The sequence below is a fragment of the Elgaria multicarinata genome, chromosome 13 (assembly GCF_023053635.1).
Source record: "Elgaria multicarinata webbii isolate HBS135686 ecotype San Diego chromosome 13, rElgMul1.1.pri, whole genome shotgun sequence".
In the NCBI taxonomy this organism is placed as follows: Eukaryota; Metazoa; Chordata; class Lepidosauria; order Squamata; family Anguidae; genus Elgaria; species Elgaria multicarinata.
Genome location: NC_086183.1, coordinates 15,697,186 through 15,716,594, shown reverse-complemented (window position 1 = coordinate 15,716,594; position 19,409 = coordinate 15,697,186). Strand labels below are relative to the sequence as shown.

General features: G+C 49.2%; 1 protein-coding gene across 1 annotated transcript in view; it reads left to right on the top strand.

The window, feature by feature from the left end:
* Window positions 1–19,409, top strand: part of GRIK3 (glutamate ionotropic receptor kainate type subunit 3) — a 221,864-nt gene that overhangs the window by 122,752 nt on the left and 79,703 nt on the right. The window contains exons 2-4 of the mRNA XM_063139860.1: window positions 5,139–5,315; window positions 9,245–9,502; window positions 11,717–11,898. Coding sequence (XP_062995930.1) covers window positions 5,139–5,315; window positions 9,245–9,502; window positions 11,717–11,898 — 617 coding nt within the window. The remainder of the gene's footprint in view (window positions 1–5,138; window positions 5,316–9,244; window positions 9,503–11,716; window positions 11,899–19,409) is intronic.

Here is a 19,409-nt window from a genome sequence, read left to right as displayed (position 1 = left end):
AGAGAAGCCCCGTTTGCTTGCAGAGCTGGGCGCCACCTGGGACTTGTCCCAGAGATGCTGCTCCTCAGATATGGGCTCCAGAGCCTTGCAACATTTCCTTGTTTATTTTTCTTTATTTCCAAATAAATAAATAAAATGTATTTATGTCCTTCCTGCTGAGGGCAACCCACAGCAGCTAACATCCCACGTATTAAACCAATATAAAAATGATTTCATAAATACAGCAAAACATGAGACACAAGAATCCTGAAGGAAGGAACCAGAGGCCTTCAAATGGGTTGAAGTGTGTCAAAGGCCTGTTTCCCGATCTTGGAAGCTGAATAGGTAGTGTGGTTAGGCGTTGGACTTTGACTAAGAGACCCGGGATCAAATACCCATTTCCCCAGAAAGCAGACTGAGCAAGCAAAGGCCAGTCACTATTTCTCAGCCTAGTCTGCCTCACAAGGCTTTTATGAGGCTACGAGGAGGAGCCGTCTATGTGACTCTGAGTTCCTTTGGAGGTAAAGCAGGATAAAAATATGTGTGAAGTCTTTTTCGTGGTAACTGACTGGGGGGGAAAAGCCTGGGAAAACCACAATGTGACTGGGGGGGGGGGAAATGACAGATGCCTGGTCATCCTAGTGCCAAAAAACTGACCCTAGTAGCTTGGTTTGCTGCATTTTCTCCCATTTCCAGAACCCTGGCTGCTACTCTTTGTCAAGGCCAAGTTAGAGCTGTGAACAGCCAGACCTAGAACCATACCTGAAGTGTCTCTCGCCTTCTCTGGGAAACGGAGGAAGAAGAGGAGAAGGAGGTGGTGGTCATGGAGGAGCGCTAGGACCTCCACCTGTGATAGTCAAAGCAAGTTGCCAGCTCCTACAGCTGCAAAGATAGGCGTGAAAAAAATCATGGCAAGTGCCGGTTAAAACATAAATGCTATGGTGGGGGCTAGGCTTCAGTGACGAAGCCCATCATGGGGCATCAATCGTCGCCATTGCATTTTGCCCTTCTTCTCTCCTTACTGCAAGCAGAAGCAAAATGTAAGATGCATGCCAAACTGCATTATCCAAATTTCAGAGTGTCTTCTTTGGTAGTGTAGAATTTGGGCACCTTGGTGGCAAAATGGAGATTGGCGTGTGCACACCTGCCGTGCTAGGTGCAACAGCTCCTTTTGAGAGGCCAAGGGTTGGGACGGCTGGGTGCAAATCCCCATGCAGCCACCAAGCAACCAGGGGGTTGATCTTGGGTCTGTGGTGCTCTCTCCGTCTGGTCGACTTCACAAAGATGTTCGAGAGAGATACAGATCATTCCCCTGCCCTGTTCCCTGCGTTCTTCTGGAGGAAGTGGGGGTGGGATGCAAATCAATAAAATCTAATGAAGTGCCTGGAGAGCTGCAAAGGATCCGGCAGTGTGAAGCTACAGCAACCGACAAGCTCTCCTGACACGGGGAAGGGAGGCGCTCGCTTTCTGCTAATGAACCAAGGGATCCATCTGTTCCTGGCTGCATTTGCGTATTTCATTCATCCATTAATTATTTTGAGTTGCTTGTTAATCAGAGAGTGCCTGGTTTAGGTCCCTCTCCACTGTTCCAAGGGAGAGCGAGGGGATGGGGAGAGAAGGAGGAAAGACACAAGATTGTTCCAGCGTCTCCGAAACGAGGCGATACAATTACATAATTTCTGCCTGGGTTCTGGTGCTTTGGTTGGAGAGGCTGTCGGTGGGGAATCGAAAACAAGCCTCGAAGACGTCGAGCCAAGGAACAGCTTTGCGATGCTGAGACATGAGCGGCTCTGCCTTTGGGAGAGATAATGGCATTAACAACTTCGGAACAGCAAGAAGCCGGCGTTCCGTGGCGTGCACACTTCAGCAGCCTGAGCTGTTCCCCTGCGCCTGCTCAGAAGGAAGTTTCCGCTGGTCTGAACTTGGAGGCAAATCTGAGGAGAGTGGGCAAAAAAGGGGGGCGGAAAGGACTGGGGAAGAACTCAATGACTATGGAAGAGAAGTGAAATACATTGACCATGTTCTGCCTGTCACCTGGCCAAGTCATTAGCTGAGCAGCTGTGATGCCACAGCGGGCTAGTTGGGACAGGTTGAATAGTTGCAAAACGTTACATTTCTAGATTCCCTGCGTCAACAATTGCTCATAGAATTGAGGTGGGGCGTGCAATCGGGTGCCCAGGACCTGGTGCAAGATATAAATGCTGTCAAACCAATTGGAAACCAGGATCACAGTGCTATGTAATATTCAGCAAATATGTGAATGGAAGTTGCCCAGAGAAGCCGACGCCGTCACATTCAGTTTTAAAAGAAAAACAAACAGAGAAGTAATGAGGGGAAGTTGGGAAGCCAAGTCAAGATGGTCAAACCACCCCAGGACGCCTGGATGTTATTGAAAACCTCAATAACAGACGTTCAGCTAGAACGTATACCAGAGGTTGGGAAAGGCATCGACAAGTCCAAGGGAATGCCAGTGTGCTTAATGACCAGAGTGAAGAAAGCTCAAGGCCCAAAGGAGAACCAAAGGTGCAAAACACTGGAAAAACAGCTGAAAATAAGGCTGGGGAAAATCGTATTTGAGAAAACATGTCATTAAAAACATGAGCTGCCATTTGTGGGGCATCATGGACACAACGGTAAACACAGAGCATATGAAGAGCATAGGTCGGGGGAAGTGAACAACACCGGCTCCAGGCTTCAGAGAACCCAAGGGCAGGACGCCCCTTCATGGGCCCCCTCCCCCCTCAGTGAGTCTATCCCCCCCACCAGCTGCTCTTGTGCCTCCTCCTCTTCCTCCTCTTCGCTACCACTGTGACAGGCAGTGAGCAAGGAGGCCGCCTGCTTCTCCTCCTCCTCCTCCCCACCACCACCACCACCATTGTCTGGGCAGGGCCGGTGCCAGGCTTTTTTGCGCCCTAGGCAAGGTGAGCTGCTTTCACCCCCCCACCGTATCCCCCCCCACACACACACATGCTCCACGCAGCCCGCTCACACTGGGGCCAGGGATGGGGCTTACCGTTGGCAGGCGGGCGGCTGCTGGCGCCCCGATCCGGCCCAAGGCGAGCGAGCTGGGCAGCAGGAGCGCTACGCGCGGCGCCCGACTCCTCTGGCCGCCCGAACGTGGTGGCGGCGGAGTTTCATTGAGGGGCGTCGAGGCGGGCTGCTGCCCTTCGCCTCCGTCCTCTGGGTTGGAGCGGCAAGTGGGAGGCTGGCCACATGGCCGGGTGGAGGGAAGGGAGGGTGGCGGGGGGAGGGGAAGGAGGGGGAGGAGGAGGAGGCGGCAATCACGCCGGGCGAAGGAGCCGCCGCCGCCGCCGAGCAGGTAAGCGGCACGCTGCGGGCTGTCACCCCTCTCTGCCAGGTGGCTCCACATTCTGATGTCCGGCGTGCGCCGGAAGTCAGAAAGTGGAGCCGCCCGCCCCCGCCCTCCAGTGTCCCAGGTTGGCTTTGGCTGCTGGGCGGGCGCTCAGCTGAAGCCAAGCCAGGGACGCTGGGGAGCAGGGCGAACGGCGCACCCGGAAGCTGCCCTCACTCAGCCAGAGCGGCTCTGGGAGTGGGAGGGCGACTTTTGTGCTCTAGGCGGCTGCCTAAGTGGCCTTTATGGATGCACCGGCCCTGTGTCTGGGCTAGAGCAAGAGGCAGGTGGTCAAACAGGTTGCAGTGGGGAAGAGGAGGAGCACATTCAGGGGGTGGAATCTTGTCAGTGGGCCCTGTGGCGTTACATCCCACAAGTCAGTTCCCAAATGTATGTCTGCAGTTTGTAAGTCTGTGATGAGTTTAGAATGTTGGCCTGAGTGGGCGGAGTTAGAATGTCTCGGGATGGGGGAGGAGTAATATATAAGGGAAGGACTGAGGGGATTGAGAGAGACTTTTTAGGTACTCTTAGAGTCTTTAGTGCTCTCTGTGTTTAGGGTACTTAAGTTCTGGGAAATTTGAGGGTCAGTGGAGAGAGTGGTGTCTTTGGAGTGTGGTATGCACATAGTTGATGTATATTAATCAATACAGATAATAAAGAAAGCTCAAGAGCAATTGTGTGAGAGAAAGGAAACCGTGTATGTGAATGAGTGGAAGGATTGGATGAAAGGTTTCAAAAAGGTTTTTAAATGTTTTATTTGAAACAAAGCTTGTGAACTTTTAAAAATAATTTTTAATTATTTTGTTTTTTAACTACCACAAAAATCCCACGTGTCTGTTTGGTATTTATCATCTGAGGTTTACACATTTAGCACCCACTCTGACAATAATTCACCTCAGCACATATAACTCACAGTGTTTTATTTTATATATTAAAATCCTTCTCCAATTTAAACCCCTTTCTCCACATAGTTCGGAGGAAGGTCGTTTTTATCCCTTGCCTCAGGCGTATCAAGCGGTGGTGCTTGGCTTGAGCAGGGAGTAGCCGCGGCCAGGTCTGGTGTTCAAGGGTAATATTATTATTATTATTATTATTATTATTATTATTATTATTATTATTATTATTACCCTTGACACTGGTTCTGGATGTGAATCTTCCAAACACACAATAGGGCAATAAATTACGTGAGAGTTTCATTTGGTTTGCATTTTGAAGTGAACACACCTAATTTGCACTCGCTGAACCAAAGCACAGACCAGAACACTCTTGTGCGCTGAAGTCTGCACTTTCCCGAATGATGAACTCAAATCCAGCAATTTTAAAATGTGCACAAAAGTGCATATATTTTAAAACATGCACAGAATAGGGGCCAGAGTGCACAAAATCACCTTAGCAGGTGGGGTGAAGGATACATTTTTTAAAAAATGTGAATTAAAATGGATACATTTGTAAAACTATACAAAACTGCAGATCTTTTCATAATGATTTTTTAAAAATACGGTTTGCAAATTGAAGTAGAAATGGGTTGGAATGACTTTACCTGTGGAAATCCAGTGAACTGACCCAAAATGAGCTTGACAGATTCGCTAATATGGCTGGTTGCATCGCTCTGTCATGCATCTGTCCACATGTGCTGGAGTGTTTGTGGAGGCATGTTTCTTCTTCAACAGTGTCATGTTTAATGCATCACCCAGTGATATGCCTCTGGTTACAGAAAACATATGAACTGGTGCTCAAGGTGCAATCTGAGCATTGACTCGAGCATTTTTGACCTGGTTGGTGGTGACTGTCTGCTATTTTCTTGCAGGAGGAATCTTTGAATATGCAGACGGACCGAATGCCCAGATAATGAATGCCGAGGAGCAAGCCTTCCGATTCTCTGCCAACATCATCAATAGGAATAGGACTTTGTTACCCAACACAACCTTAACCTACGATATCCAGAGGATACACTTCCATGACAGCTTTGAAGCCACAAAGAAAGGTGAGTCGGGAGCCGTTTCTTGCTCCACAGCTTTTAGGCTCTGTCCAGTTAAGGGCTTCGTGGGCCCAGAGCTTTGGTTTTGGCTGCCCTGGCAGGGCTAGGGGGCTCATTGGCTCCTCAATGCTGTCCCAAATCCCAGGCTTTTCATCCATTTCTGTTGCTTTTCCTCAGTGGGTCTGAACGGTGTAATGAAACCCCTGAGGAAGGAGGGAGCAAGTTCAGGAGTTGTCATGGAATCCACTGGGATTCTCCCCTTGTGACCATCAGTTCTGGGATTGTAACAACATCAGAGAAGAGCACCCCTCTTTCCCCCCACTTTTCCTTTTCTGCTGCAACTGGTACATGCTCCTCCTCCCAGAGGCCTGATCAGGTCTTTGCCTGTTGTGCCCCAAGAGCCATCATGTTGCCCTTCTTTTCATTTTCTTGTTCTGAAGTCCTCACTCTGGCAGTTTTGATGCAAAGTGAATGGCTAAAGGAGATTCGTGCTAGTGAAGAATCCTTTCGACACGTTAATTTGCAAACACCAAATCTATAAGTTTTCTACCAGTTGTTGAAGGAGAATTAGATAATCTAGGCAGCTCAACTACAACAGAACCTTTCCATCAAAGGTGTTGGCCATTTATGGCAGTCGCAGATTGGCTGAGCTGGTATGATGTCACAGGAGATTTCTGAACATTTCAGCTGCTTAGGAAATGAAGCTGTCAAGAACGAAATGTTCTTGCTCCAGCTCCTTGGCTTGCTCTTTGGTTGCAGTTTAGACCTCTCATAAGTCCTAGAGATATGAGGACTGGAAAGCCGAAAAGGAAGAAGACTCAGGAGGTGGAGAAATGATAGGGAGGGGGCTGAAAGGAGAGGGCTGGAGCCCGAGAGAAAGGTTGGTAGAGAAGACACAATTCTGGCAGGATGGGGCGTTGGGGGAAGGAAGAGGGAGGGAGGGAGGGGGAGGAGTCTGGGGACCCTCCTAGAGCAGAAGGACAGCTGAGGCCAGATGCCATTGGAGAGGACAGGAGTACTGGAGGGGCTGGTTGAGAGCATCCAGATGGCTGAACCTGGCTGGGTGGCCACAGAGTTGGTGCCCAAGGAAAGAGAGTGGAGGGAGAAAGCACAGTGTTGAAAAACAGCATGGCCAAGGAGGAAGAGGGGATATGGAAGTCCTCCCAAAGGCCTAAAGATGGGATGACCAGGAGGGAAATGGACAGAAGGCTGGGGATGATGGGCTAGAGGCAGGGGGTATCAGTGCCTCCTTCATTCACTATAAGAGTAATAGAAGAGCCGGGAAAACTCTATCAATGTTCGCTTTCACCATCGCTTCACAGAAAATGCAGTCACCAGAAATAAGTGGGCTTACTTTGGGTTGCTTCTGCATCATTGCTGAAGCAAGTCTCTAGAGGGAGGAGACCTCATACCAAGAACTCAAGTGAATTGTGTGTGTGGGGTGGGTGGGTGGGAATTGAAATCCCTGCTACTGGGCTAGTGAACCCCCAAAGTCTTACTCTTTACCCTGTGTCATTATGACTAGACGGCACTAACCTTATCCAAATTAACCTAGTTCTTCTAATTAAAGTTTTTAAAGCCTCTTATATGGTTCTGTTTACAGATGACGCTAATGAAATGTGACAAGTAAATAAGGTTGGGTTTATAAACAAAAAAACAAAAAAAAACCTCACCAACCTCTCCCTCGTGTTTAATTAATGTTCTGCTACTCAAGGCTCACGCATTACTCAGTAAAGATGGTTGAAAACTTTCCCCCAAGAAAGGCAGCCCTCCCTCCGTGTGCCTGCACTCACAAACAGAAGAATCTGAGCAGATGGGGTTTTGCAATCACTTAAAGGGATCGTGCATATGGCTCCCTTGAACAGTTGGAGAGATGCATTGGGATCATTTTTTTTTCAAACAACCTGAAAAGTAGAGTGAGTAACAGAAGAATGGACAGGTAGGTAACCGAAGAAAACAGAACGGTGCAGAAGCAGGAGAGCATCCAGAACAGATCCACGAATGGAAGGAAAATATCTCAAGATGCTGGGGGGGGGGGAATATTTCATTTGTTAAAAAGCCCAATGCATTTCAGCCTATTTTTATTTTAAGGCCTTCTTCAAGGGGTTTTAAAAATGTCGGTAATCACAGCCTCAGCTAGACCTATGGGTCTAGCGCGACGGAGGGGTGAGGATCTCACAATATTATGATCGTGAGTTTGTCACCCTCTGTTTACACGCGGCGCGTGACGTCCAGGAAGAAAGAGGATGTCGTGCCCACCATTTTTTTTAATGAAGGAGCGCACGAGCGCTCCAGCGCTGTGTGTGCTTTTTAAACTACTTTCCCCACTCCCCCCACCTCACCCTCGATGGCCAGAGATCTCCTGAGGAGCTCTGTGCCCCATTCGCGGTTCCCGGCTCCTCACGGTTACTCACGAGGAGCCAGGACAAACTGCAACGCGCGCCCACACGTTCCGCAGTCTCAGGATCATCCCGAGACTGCGCTTAAAGGGTAGGGTGAGATCCTGGGGAAAGGGAAGCATCATCCCTCCCTGCTCCCAGGATCCCCTGTGCGTCATGTGGATCGCCCCATGATTTCACCCCGTCTAGCTATGGCCAACGTCTCCTACTAAAAAGGAGACACCAGTGAATTTTAGTAAAAGGAATCACCAATGAATGTGTTCTTACATTAGTAAGAGAACTACTATAAGAACAAGTACCCTTGAAGGGTGATAAGAATTGGTCATCTTGGGGTGTCAGGTCCTTGTAAAAGTGGATAATGTAAACTGGCCTCTATTTTGTTCCTCAACGACTGCTCTTCCTGTTTTTCAGGCTGGAGAAACTGAGGCTGAAGGGTAGGGACTTGACCACAGCTATCCACATAGGCCAGGGTTGAGGCAGGATTTGATTCTGGTTGGTCAGTTGCAAACTAGATCTCAAAGAAGATTGATTTGAAATTATTGTCATGGAAAGGAGTTTTAGCATGCGGCCCTGTGTGTTTCTCAGTATCTTAAACTTCATTTTACATGGGCTAGCCTGACGATTTATTGGCTCGCTGCTACTCCATGGCTGAAAATAGTCATTGCTGTTGCATTTCCTTCTTGGATACAGCAGGAAACTCCACAAGGCTCCAACGTACACAAGGAGCTCCACACACGCAGGGGCTTCCCTGTGACTTTCTGTGCCAATGAATTCTTTGTGCTTACAATGGGAAAACCCTCCTGCTGCCTCCTGCTTATTCTTCAACTCAAAAATGGCGTGGACGTGCCCCTGCCTGCATGGAATCCGAGGTGTAGGTTGGAGCCTCTGCACTTCACAGTCGTCTCTTATTTTTCTTGTGAATGGAGTGTGTTCTAGCTTCTGGGATGGGCCCCAGTATTATACTGACTCCCTGCTTGATTGGCTATAGAACCCGCTCTGCTGAAGGCAACAGCAGCCCTTGAGCATGGAACAGCTGCTCAAGTCCTCTGTTCAAGCACACGTACAACTGTACGGAAAGTGCTGGTGTGCATCATGCAGAACTGGAGACGGTTGCGGCTCCGACAATATGTACATTGACAGTACACCTCATTGAAAAGATGTGACCAGCACGGGCATTCTGATGACACATGGTGTGCCAAATGACATAACATGCAAAGCCACCCAAAGCACTGAGAACAAAACCCTAAATGTAATTGATAGGGGAAAGCTAAAGTATGCCCAAAATAAATAAACACATAAGTACTGAGAAAACCTTCAGGTGGGTTGACTTGCTGAGGAGGTGAAATAGTGAGACGATCTCCTGATGCTTCATTTCATGTTGAAAACTGCAGAAAGTCACGGGGCCTCCCTTCTCAGTAGTGTCAGTCTGGCCATGTGAATTGCCCATGTGATCATGGATTTGACTTCCGTTCGCCTTCTTTGAGTGTCCCTTGTTTTCTGGGTATGACTGACGACCTTGATGCCTTTCCATTGCAGCCTGCGACCAGCTTGCACTTGGTGTTGTAGCAATATTTGGGCCTTCCCAGGGCTCCTGTACCAATGCAGTCCAGTCCATTTGCAATGCACTGGAAGTCCCCCACATACAGCTACGGTGGAAGCATCACCCTTTGGATAACAAAGACACTTTCTATGTCAACCTTTACCCGGACTATGCTTCTCTCAGCCATGCCATTTTGGACCTTGTACAGTACCTGAAGTGGAGGTCAGCGACTGTGGTATATGACGACAGCACAGGTAAGTGGAGATGGGGGCAGCCTGTTCAGAGAATTGAATGCACTCCATTGATTCTAATGGAGTAAACAGATCCTTGTCGCATTACAACGGCCCATGTGTCACTTGGTGGCCTTCAGGAAGCACAGTGAAATGAAATTTCACTTTATCGCACTTTTTTATGTCAAGTTCTTTCCCTCTGGAATATATGAATTTTGACTCTCTCTACACACCGTTCCGAAGGCGCCCCGAAGCCACTTGAGGGCGCCCCAAAAACGCTTGTGTAGTATGTACCTTAATTGTCCCCAGAAGAGGCGGAGGAGGAGGCGTGCTTCGGCAGCGCAGACTGCGGGCGGTCTGCTCCAGGCTCCGTTTCCCTTTAGCCAGCAGGCCCTGCGAGAGCTCCCAGCAGCGGGGCTGGGTCGTGGGAGGGAAGAGAGCGGAAGCGGACGGGCGAGGAAAGGGGAGGGCGCCTCCCATGCCCCCGGGACCGCGCAGGGGCTGCCGCTGCTGCCGCCGCCCCTTTCCTTGCCCATCAGCTCTCTTCCCTCCCACGACCCAGCCCCGCTGCTGGGAGCTCTCGCAGGGCCTGCTGGCTAAAGGGAAACGGAGCCTGGAGCAGACCGCCCGCAGTCTGCGCCGCTGAAGCACGCCTCCTCCTCCGATTCTTCTGGGGACGGTGTGTAGACTCCCCCTCTCTCTCCAAGATGTCAGGCAGATGGGTTTTCCCATCTTGTTACCGAAGATCCTTTAAGTGAGGAGTGGGCAACTTTGAATTCCCTGGGGCCACCCACCCACGCCCCGTGGCCGTGCATTGCCAAATTCCGGTGGTGGCAGCAGGAAAACTATCAGTGATTTGCTTTAAAGCTAAATTTGGCCTTTGGGGCCCACAATTGCACTTTGCTGCTGAGCTTCATCAGCAATCCGCTGACAGTTTTGCGCTTCTCCCCATCGCTGCAGTTGTCAATTTAGCGACGGGGAGGGCTACTTAAGGCTAGGGGGCTGCAAGTCCCCCCTGCACATTGTATACCCCTGCTTTAACTGGAGATGTTGGGATTGAACGAGAGACTGCACGTGTTGTATCCACTGAGCAAGCAGTATTTGTTTCCGGAAGAGAATAATCGGGACTTTCTTGCAGCTTAACATGGATTGCTCCTTAATCACATCCAGTCCCTTTCTCATGTTAGAGACAAAAAAGTCATTGATGTTATCACTTCTGAATGTGAATGTAAGTCACGCCCCTGCCCACCCCCCAGCCCCTAGGCACAGTGAATTGCTCACCCAGGGTATGAAGGTACCGGATTGGGACATTTTGTTTTCTGCAGAGAGATTCTGGCTAATGCAATATCATCATTGCAAGCAGCAGGCTGTGCTTTCGACAATGGAATTAATTAGCCCCAAGAAGTCAGTTTGTCGAGGTTTCAAACCTGTTTGACCTTGGGAAGGTAGCTTACTGTGATTCTGTCCCCAAGGAGGTTTTTTTTTTGCCCTCCAGGATCTGGGTGCTGTCACCAAACCTGGGAACATGACTGAAAAAATGAAACATTGCAAAATTTACCTGGTTTGCATGACACAACAGCCCATCAAGGGTTAATTTACCCTCGTGGAGCTGCAGTGTGTGCCGGACGCCATTATGAATATGTAACCCCCAACCAGGAGTTGACTGGGTTGTCCTATCCTATGAATCCAGGTGGAGCAGGTTATTTGAGAGTTAAACAATCCTTGCATAACCCACAGTCTGTTGCAGAGTTAAGCAAGGGTTGTTTAACCCTCTGAGAATCCCTGCTGACCAAGTTGTGTATTCACAATGGCAACAGGCATACACCACAGCTCCTCGAGGGTAAATTAACCCTCAATGGGCTGTTGCTCTTGTGAACTGGCCCATTGTCTAAGGGGATTTTGAACTACAAAGGGGTCATTCAGACAAACAACTCAGCTGGTGAAGCTGGTTTACTCATTCCCCCAGCCATGTGGATGTTCAGGAAAGCTTGCCGGAGGACCAGGAGGGACTCCACATGTGAGGCAGCCTACAGACCTGCATGGATCCCCTTTTGTGGAAACCAGCCTCCACTTGGGACCATTTCCGCCGAGTGTTTGCTTCATCTCATCAGCTGTTTGCCACCGGCCCCTTCCCTTGCAGAACTGCTTTGGGGAGGGGAGTAAGAGGACCTGAGTGGGGAGCCGGAGGGCCGTGTCCAACTGTGCCTGGTGCTTGTGCTTGTCCTTGCTCTCTCTAAGGCCTCATCCGGCTGCAAGAGCTGATCATGGCCCCGTCCAGATACAACATCCGCTTGAAAATCCGCCAGCTGCCAATCGACACGGACGACACCCGGCCCTTACTCAAGGAGATGAAGCGGGGGCGCGAGTTCCGGATCATCTTTGACTGCACCCACACCATGGCGGTGCACATTCTCAAGCAGGTGGGCTCTTGGGGTGTGTGCATGTGCATGCCGACGAGAGAACACCAGAATTGCATAGTGGTTAGGGAGCCTTGCTCAAGCCATGGGAACTCTTTCTTTCCGCATGTCCTGAATGTCCTGCCAATCAGACTCCCATTGAATGGCTTCAACTTCTAGTTTGATGAGAGAGAGAGAGACAGACAGACAGAGAGAGAGAGAGACCCATGTTGTCCGCATCATGCATAACATTATAGACCTCTATCAGATCCCCCCTAGTAACCATTTTTCTAAGCTAAAAATCTCCAAACCATGTAGCTTTTCCTTGTGCCCCAGTTTCTTGAGCATTTTGGTTGCACCTTCCTGCATCTTTTCCAGCTCTACAGTGTGAGAAGGGGCCCACCAGAAGTGTACACAGCATTCAAACTGTGGTTGCTTTTGGGGTGTCCAAGTATTGTAGATCTGCAAAAATAAGCACATCCCACAAAAGCAGCCACCGATAAGCAGCAAGGGACACCGGTTAAGCTACTGTGGTGTCATAGATGGTTCATTATCCTTAGCTGCACGCTGCGGAATGGCCATTCATGGAATGTCCAAAGTCAGGTAGGGTGACCATAATTTGGAAACCAAAAAGGAGGACAACATGGTCGGCCCCCAAGGGGGCGGGCCCACCAACATGTCTGGCCCCAGGGGGCGTATCCAGCACCAAGGGGTGTGTGACCATCTGAACATAGCCTTGGTCACATGTCTGATTTTACAGCACACAATTAAGACAAATCCGTTCTACGTAACGTCTTACTGTTAAAATCATTGAAATAAAGAACAAGGGAGACATTTAGTGTATCTGAAATTAACTTCACTCACTCCTACTTTTGTAGCTTTTTTTGAAGCTTTTGCTATACTCTGTGTGATACATTCTCCCCTTCTCTCAAATATCTTTTCTGATTGTATCCTCACTCTTCTGCAAGCTGCTGCTGCTGTTAATGGGGTTTGTTGCTGGCCGGCCAGCTGGCCGGCTTTTTTATTTTTAAATTTCAATTTTTAAAAAACTTGTGTATGATTGTCACAAGTTTCTCTGTTCTAACATTAGGGTGGGTGTTGTGGGCAGCAGATACTACTCCGCCCATTCACACTTCTCACTTACATACTTTAGCTTCTCAAGGCTTGTGCGTCGGCACCACTTCACACATCCAGACTTTGAACTCCTGTCTACTTCCTGCACAAACACGCGACTCTGAGACCCTCTTTCTAATGCCCTGCATTGCGTGCCAGCACCGTGGCGATAGTTACAACAGGTGTCTAAGGTTGCCTGTGTAGCCTCTGTTGTCTATCTCTCTAAGTCATTGCAGCCAAAACAAAGTCTCCAGCCTCAAACAATCTTTCTGTCTCTCTCTCTCTCTCTCTGTCTCTGCCAAAGTCTTCAGATGGTCCAGCTGGACTGCACACTTTTGGCTTGGAATATTGCTTTTTAAAACAATAATTTTAAACCCTTGAACTTTTTTAAAAATCCTAAAAATCAATGAATGAACAGACCTGATTTAAACTTGGCATGGCTAAATCCATCCTTAAGAGCTATCATGGTGCCAACTTTCAGCTCTTTGCTTTTAAAATGACATTTTAAAAAAATAATTCTAAAACCTCAAACTTTTTTAAAAATCCTAAAACTCAACGGATGAACAGGTCTGGTTCAAATTTGGCATGGCTAAAGTCCTCCTTAAGAGTAATCCTGGTGCCAAGTTTCATCTCTTTATCTTTAAAAATAATGTGTTTTTTTAAAAATAATAATTTTAAAACCTCAATTTTTAAAGAAAAAACCCTAAAAAATCAATGGATGAATGGATCTGCTTCAAATTTGACATGGCTAAAGCCCTACCTTAGAACTATCATTGTGCCAAGTTTCATCACTTTATCTTTAAAAATGACAGCGTTATAATTTTCATTAATTCCCATTAAAGTCGAGCTGCCCTTTTGCTGGGGAGGATGGGGGAAATCTGGATTTTTCTTCAAATTCATAATTCCCCCCCTTTCCTGGATTTGTTACCAAAAGTCCTGACAAATCTGGGTTTTTCCTGTCATATGGTCACCCTAAAGTCAGGGCAGTTGATGTTGAGGAAGATTGTTTCCACCACTATGTGTGGGTGGGGGGAGATTTTATATAGAGTAAAGGGAGGGGAATAATTATGCTCTACTGGAGGGAAGGGGGCTTTGAGAGCAGCAGATGAAGGGTCTGCCAAGGAATAGGGAGGTCTGTGTGCTGGGGTGGGGGTGGCCAGGGGCCTGAGAATCAGGATAGCCAGGTGGGAAAACAGGAGCTTGTGTCTTTGTGTTGGGGAGAGCCAAGGGAGAAGAGAGGTGGCTTTCAAAATAATCCACCAAGTCTTAAATTGCAGCTCTCAGAGCAGAAAGGTTTTAATGCAAATGTGTGGATTCTGTTGGGAGGGGCCAGAGGAAGCGCTGTGTCTCAGTGTGGTCCTTTTAAAAGCATTCAGGCGCAGAGTGGAATTCTTTCTCCAGAATTGACAGAATCTGATGTTTTGTACAAGAATTTTGTACAAAATTGCACATTGGGGGGGGGAATTGCACATTTGCACAACCCCCCCCCCCACAAAGGGAAAAAAAGGCTCCGCAGAATCTACGTGACTCAGAAAAATAGGGTGACCATATGAAAAGGAGGACAGGGCTCCTGTACTTTTAACAGTTGCATAGAAAAGGGAATTTCAGCAGGTGTCATTTGTATATATAGAGAACCTGTTGAAATTCCCTCTTCATCACCACAGTTAAAGTTGCAGGTGCCCTGCCCTCTTGTATCTGGTCACTCTAGTATAGCTCCTGCAGCTTTAACTGTTGTGATGGAGAGGGAATTTCACCAGGTTCTCCATATATACAAATGACACCTGCTGAAATTCCCTTTTCTATGCAACTGTTAAAGGTACAGGAGCCCTGTCCTCCTTTTCATAAGGTCACCCTAAGAAAAAGCCAGGCTGCTGCAAAACCCGCAGGTTGAATGGATAGACAGCCACACTCGTTTGGTTCCGTGGTGGCTTTCTCCAGCCCACGCCTGGCCAGGCCTTCAGTGGCCTCCGTTCTCCTGCCACTCTGGGCTGCTCTACAATTCATGGGAGCTTCCTGTGAAAGCCGCGAGGCTGGGAGGGATCATACTGCAAATCGGTGAGCAGAAGTGACACCTCCTGCCTCTTCTGATACTCATGTGCTGGCTGTGTTCGGTGCTCTTCTCTGATTAGGCAGTCCTATTATAGTTCATTGGGCCCATCTGCTTCATTCCTCGCTGAAGGAAACCAGGGTGGGGAAGAGGAGGAGAGGGATGCACACAGCCTGGGAAACCCCTCCTTGGTCTTTCCGGGAGATATGTGTAGCTACGACCCAGAGCTCAGCTGTAGAACATTGAGGACACGTTCCCAGCACCTCCTAGTTGAAAACTGTTGGTGAAATCTTTCTGTGTGGAACAGGATTATCAGGCATTCGTTCAATTTCCCCCCCTTGCACTTCTAGAGGAGGTAGAGGGAGCTCTTGAGCATGTGCAGAGTGTTTTTGAAAATCCCCCAAATGTAACATTTATTTGAAATTGTGAGTTAATTTTCAGGAGGAAGAATAAACCGTTTTCACAGTTTGATATGAAGCTTGCTATGTTAGTAGTTTACAAAACCTCTGAGATCATGGACCTCACTTCAAATGAGGGCTTTAAAATAGCATTTCTATTTTGCATGCATCAAAAAACAGGGAAAACTATTTCCATCTTAAAGAGAGAGGTGTGTGTGGTACGTCCCCTAGTATGTTTTCTCAACAGACAATCTGTGTATTTACAAAACAAGTATAAAGTAACTTTCTTTGGTGAGATCTTTTGGTGCCAAATTTATGCAAAATAATGTATATTTTGTTTCATTTTTTAAAAAATCTTCTTCTAGATTTGCAGAGGGAAAATGCTAATCCCAGTGACCAAATCTGGGCTGTGCTTAATCTGAGCTGTGACTCAGTCCCAGAATGCTTTTGAATAGGCTAATTAACCTCTGGAACACACAGAGCTCTAACAAAGAAGTGTGGCTCTGTGAACCCTATCCAGAGTGTCTTCCCCCATGCTATTGTGCAACCTCATTTTCCAGACTGGCATCAGCAGGGATGGCCCCCCAGGAAGATTCAAGCCCCAGAATCTCTTGTTTGACACTGGAAACTGTTGATGTATAAGGAACTAAAGAATTTGCCTTTTCACCTCCTGGCAAAGGACAACCAGCCCAGCTCAGCCAGTCCCCGGGGCTCTGCAACTGGTTGCCCTTTCTGAGCACATCTGCTTTCTGGTTTTTGAACATCTGCTATCACCCACTTCGCAGCTGCTTATGGCGGGTGTCAATTTGGACAGACCATTCCGCCTCTCCCTTCCTCCCTTCCTCCCTGCCTCTGTTCACATGATTTTAAGTAGGGGTGTGCTCCGCTCCATTACGGATACCTGGATCCGAAGCAGAGTGGGCCGATCTGGACCTCCAAAGCTCAGTTCCGGAGTGGATCGGGGAAGGTCCAGATCGGCTCAACGCGGTTCGGAACGGTCCCAGGTAAGTAGGGGGAGGGGACAGTCCGTGTGGCGATAGCGGCGGAGCCAGGTAAGGGGAGAGGGGGGCTTACCTGCGTCTGTAGCAGTCTGGGTGGCAGCTTCAACTGCAGCCCAGGCCTTAAGCCGGAAGCAGGGCCTGCTTCCGGCTTGAGGCCTGGACTGCAGTTGAAGCTGCCACCTGGACCGCTATGGACGCAGGTAATGGGAGAGGGGGGGTTACCTAACGCCAGCACTGCAGTCCGTGTGGCACCGGTGGCGCCGGCACCAGGTAAATGGTGGAGGGGGGCTTACCTGCCACCGCAGTCCGTGTGGCGGGGGACGGTGGAGCCAGGTAAGGGGGGAGGGGGACTTATTCAGCCCCCATTTTGTTCCCCCTTCCCCACTTACCTGCCTCCGCCAGAAGCAAGTAAGTGGGGAAAGGGGGGCAAAATGGGGACCGAATATCGATCCGGACCTCCGGATCTCACTCCGGATCCAGTTCCGGAGCGGATCAGCGGAGATCTGGATCGACCTGAAGTGGTTCAGGCCCGATCCGGAAGGTCCAGATTGGGATCCGAAGCGGTTCGAGGAGGGGGTGCAGAGTCCTAATTTTAAGTGCAGATTTGCCAAGCCAAAGCCTCTGTGTTATTCTAACATTCGTCTGTATCTCCCTGTCAGGCATGCTTTCGTGTGGATTCCTGCATGGAGCAGGGGGTTCGACACGATGGCCGTATATGGCTTTTATATCTGGTCACTCTAGCTAAAAAGGGCAGGGCTCCTGCAGCTTTAACTGTGGTGATGAAGAGGGAATTTCACCAGGTGCTGCATGTCTACAAAGGACACCTGCTGAAATTCCCTTTTCTATGCAACTGCTAAAGATAGAGGAGCCCCGTCCTCCTTTCCGTGTGGTCACCCAACTGTGGCTTGCCCCAAAGTCCCTCCCAATGGTTGATGTAGGCAGAGGTACGGCACCACCATAAAAGCTTCTGGAGTCAGTCACCAGTGGCCTGTTTAAATGGAGATGTGCGTTGAACAAGCCTGGCCACGCGCATATGGCAGAGTGGCCGCCTGACGGGTTCAGCCTGTGCCCAAATTAGTTCCAGCAGTCAGCTGACCCTTCAGCACACAGCAGGGTCATGTGACGGCTCTCTTCCCTCTGCGTCACGGACTGCTGAGCCAAGTTGTCATGATCTGCTTACCTCGGAAATGGCGTCCCTTGGCTCTTTCCCCCCGCTGTTCCGTCAATGCCGTGCAGGTCAGGAAAAGCATTGCAGGGGAAATGCGCTTACAGCAGGCTCTCTCGCTTGCTCCCCCCATTTCTCTCCTCTCCCAATGCCCCCAGCTTCCTGCTTCTTTGCAAACTGTTCCCTTCTTCCTCCGAGCGAAATTCTGCCCTAGTAATTTCCGCAGAAGCAGCACAAAGCCAGGAGCCCCTCTGGCTAGAGGTGGGGGCTGCTGCCTGTCACATCGCAAGCCTGCGCATCCCCCAACACCTGCTTTCTCTGACAGCGACTCAGAGCTGCGGCGGAAGACACCCATGACGGCGAGCGTTCCGGGAGGGTCCCTTTGCTGGAGCGGAGGTCTCGGTGCTCTTCCATCCCAGGGACAACTGGGGCCTCCTGGCTCCTTCATTTGGAGATTGACCTCCAGCTTGAGATGGTTTATTTGTGTTGAAACCTGCGTGTGGAACCCAGCCTCCCGGCTGCCTCTGTGAACTCCCTGCCAGCCACACCCCATTCCACCTCCTGGCTCTGTTTGAGGGCTTCTTCCCCCCCACCCGCCAATGGTCATCATTGCTTGCCCCCATATTTTTGCCACCTCCAATAGTTTTCCTCAGGCCTTCTCTTCCTCCCCCTGTCTCTCGGTCATGTCCCGGCCTACAGCCCGTTCCAGGAACCACCTCAGGGCCTGGACTCAAAGAGTACTTATCAATGGAACCTTCTCAAACTGGGGAGAGGCAACGAGGGGTACCGCAGGGCTCAGTCCTGGGCCCAGTGCTCTTCAACATTTTTATTAATGATTTGGACGAGGAGGTGCAGGAAACGCTGATCAAATGTGCAGATGACACAAAATTGGGTGGGATAGCTAATACCCTGGAAGACAGAAACAAACTTCAAAGTGATCTTGATAGGCTGGAATGCTGGGCTGAAAACAACAGAATGAAATTTAATAGGGATAAATGCCAAGTTCTACATTTAGGAAATAGAAACCAAATACAGTTACAAGATGGGGGATACTTGGCTCAGCAATACTACAAACGAGAAGGATCTTGGAATTGTTGTAGATCACAAGCTGAATATGAGCCAACAGTGCGATATGGCTGCAAGAAAGGCAAATGCTATTTTGGGCTACATTAATAGAAGTATAGCTTCCAAATCACGTGAGGTACTGGTTCCTCTCTATTCGGCCCTGGTTAGGCCTCATCTTGAGTATTGCATCCAGTTCCGGACGCCACACTTCAAGAAGGATCAGGATAAGCTGCAGGGGGTTCAGAGGAGGGCAAGGAAGATGATCAGGGGTCTGGAAACAAAGCCCTATGAAGAGAGATTGAAAGAACTGGGCATGTTTAGCCTGGAGAAGAGAAGATGGAGGGGAGACATGATAGCACTCTTCAATTACTTAAAAGGTTGTCACACAGAGGAGGGCCAGAATCTCTTCTCGATCCTCCCAGAGTGCAGGACACGGAATAACGGGCTCAAGTTAAAGGAAGCCAGATTCCAGCTGGACATCAGGAAAAACTTCCTGACTGTTAGAGCAGTACAACAATGGAATCAGTTACCTAGGGAGGTTGTGGGCTCTCCCACACTAGAGGCATTCAAGAGGCAGCTGGACAACCCTCTGTCAGGGATGCTTTAGGGTGGATTCCTGCATTGAGTAGGGGGTTGGACTCGATGGCCTTGTAGGCCCCTTCCAACTCTGCTATTCTATGATTCTATGACTCTCTCGGGCTTTTCAAACACCTTGGCCGCCCTCCCTCTCCCCATTCCCTGCTCAC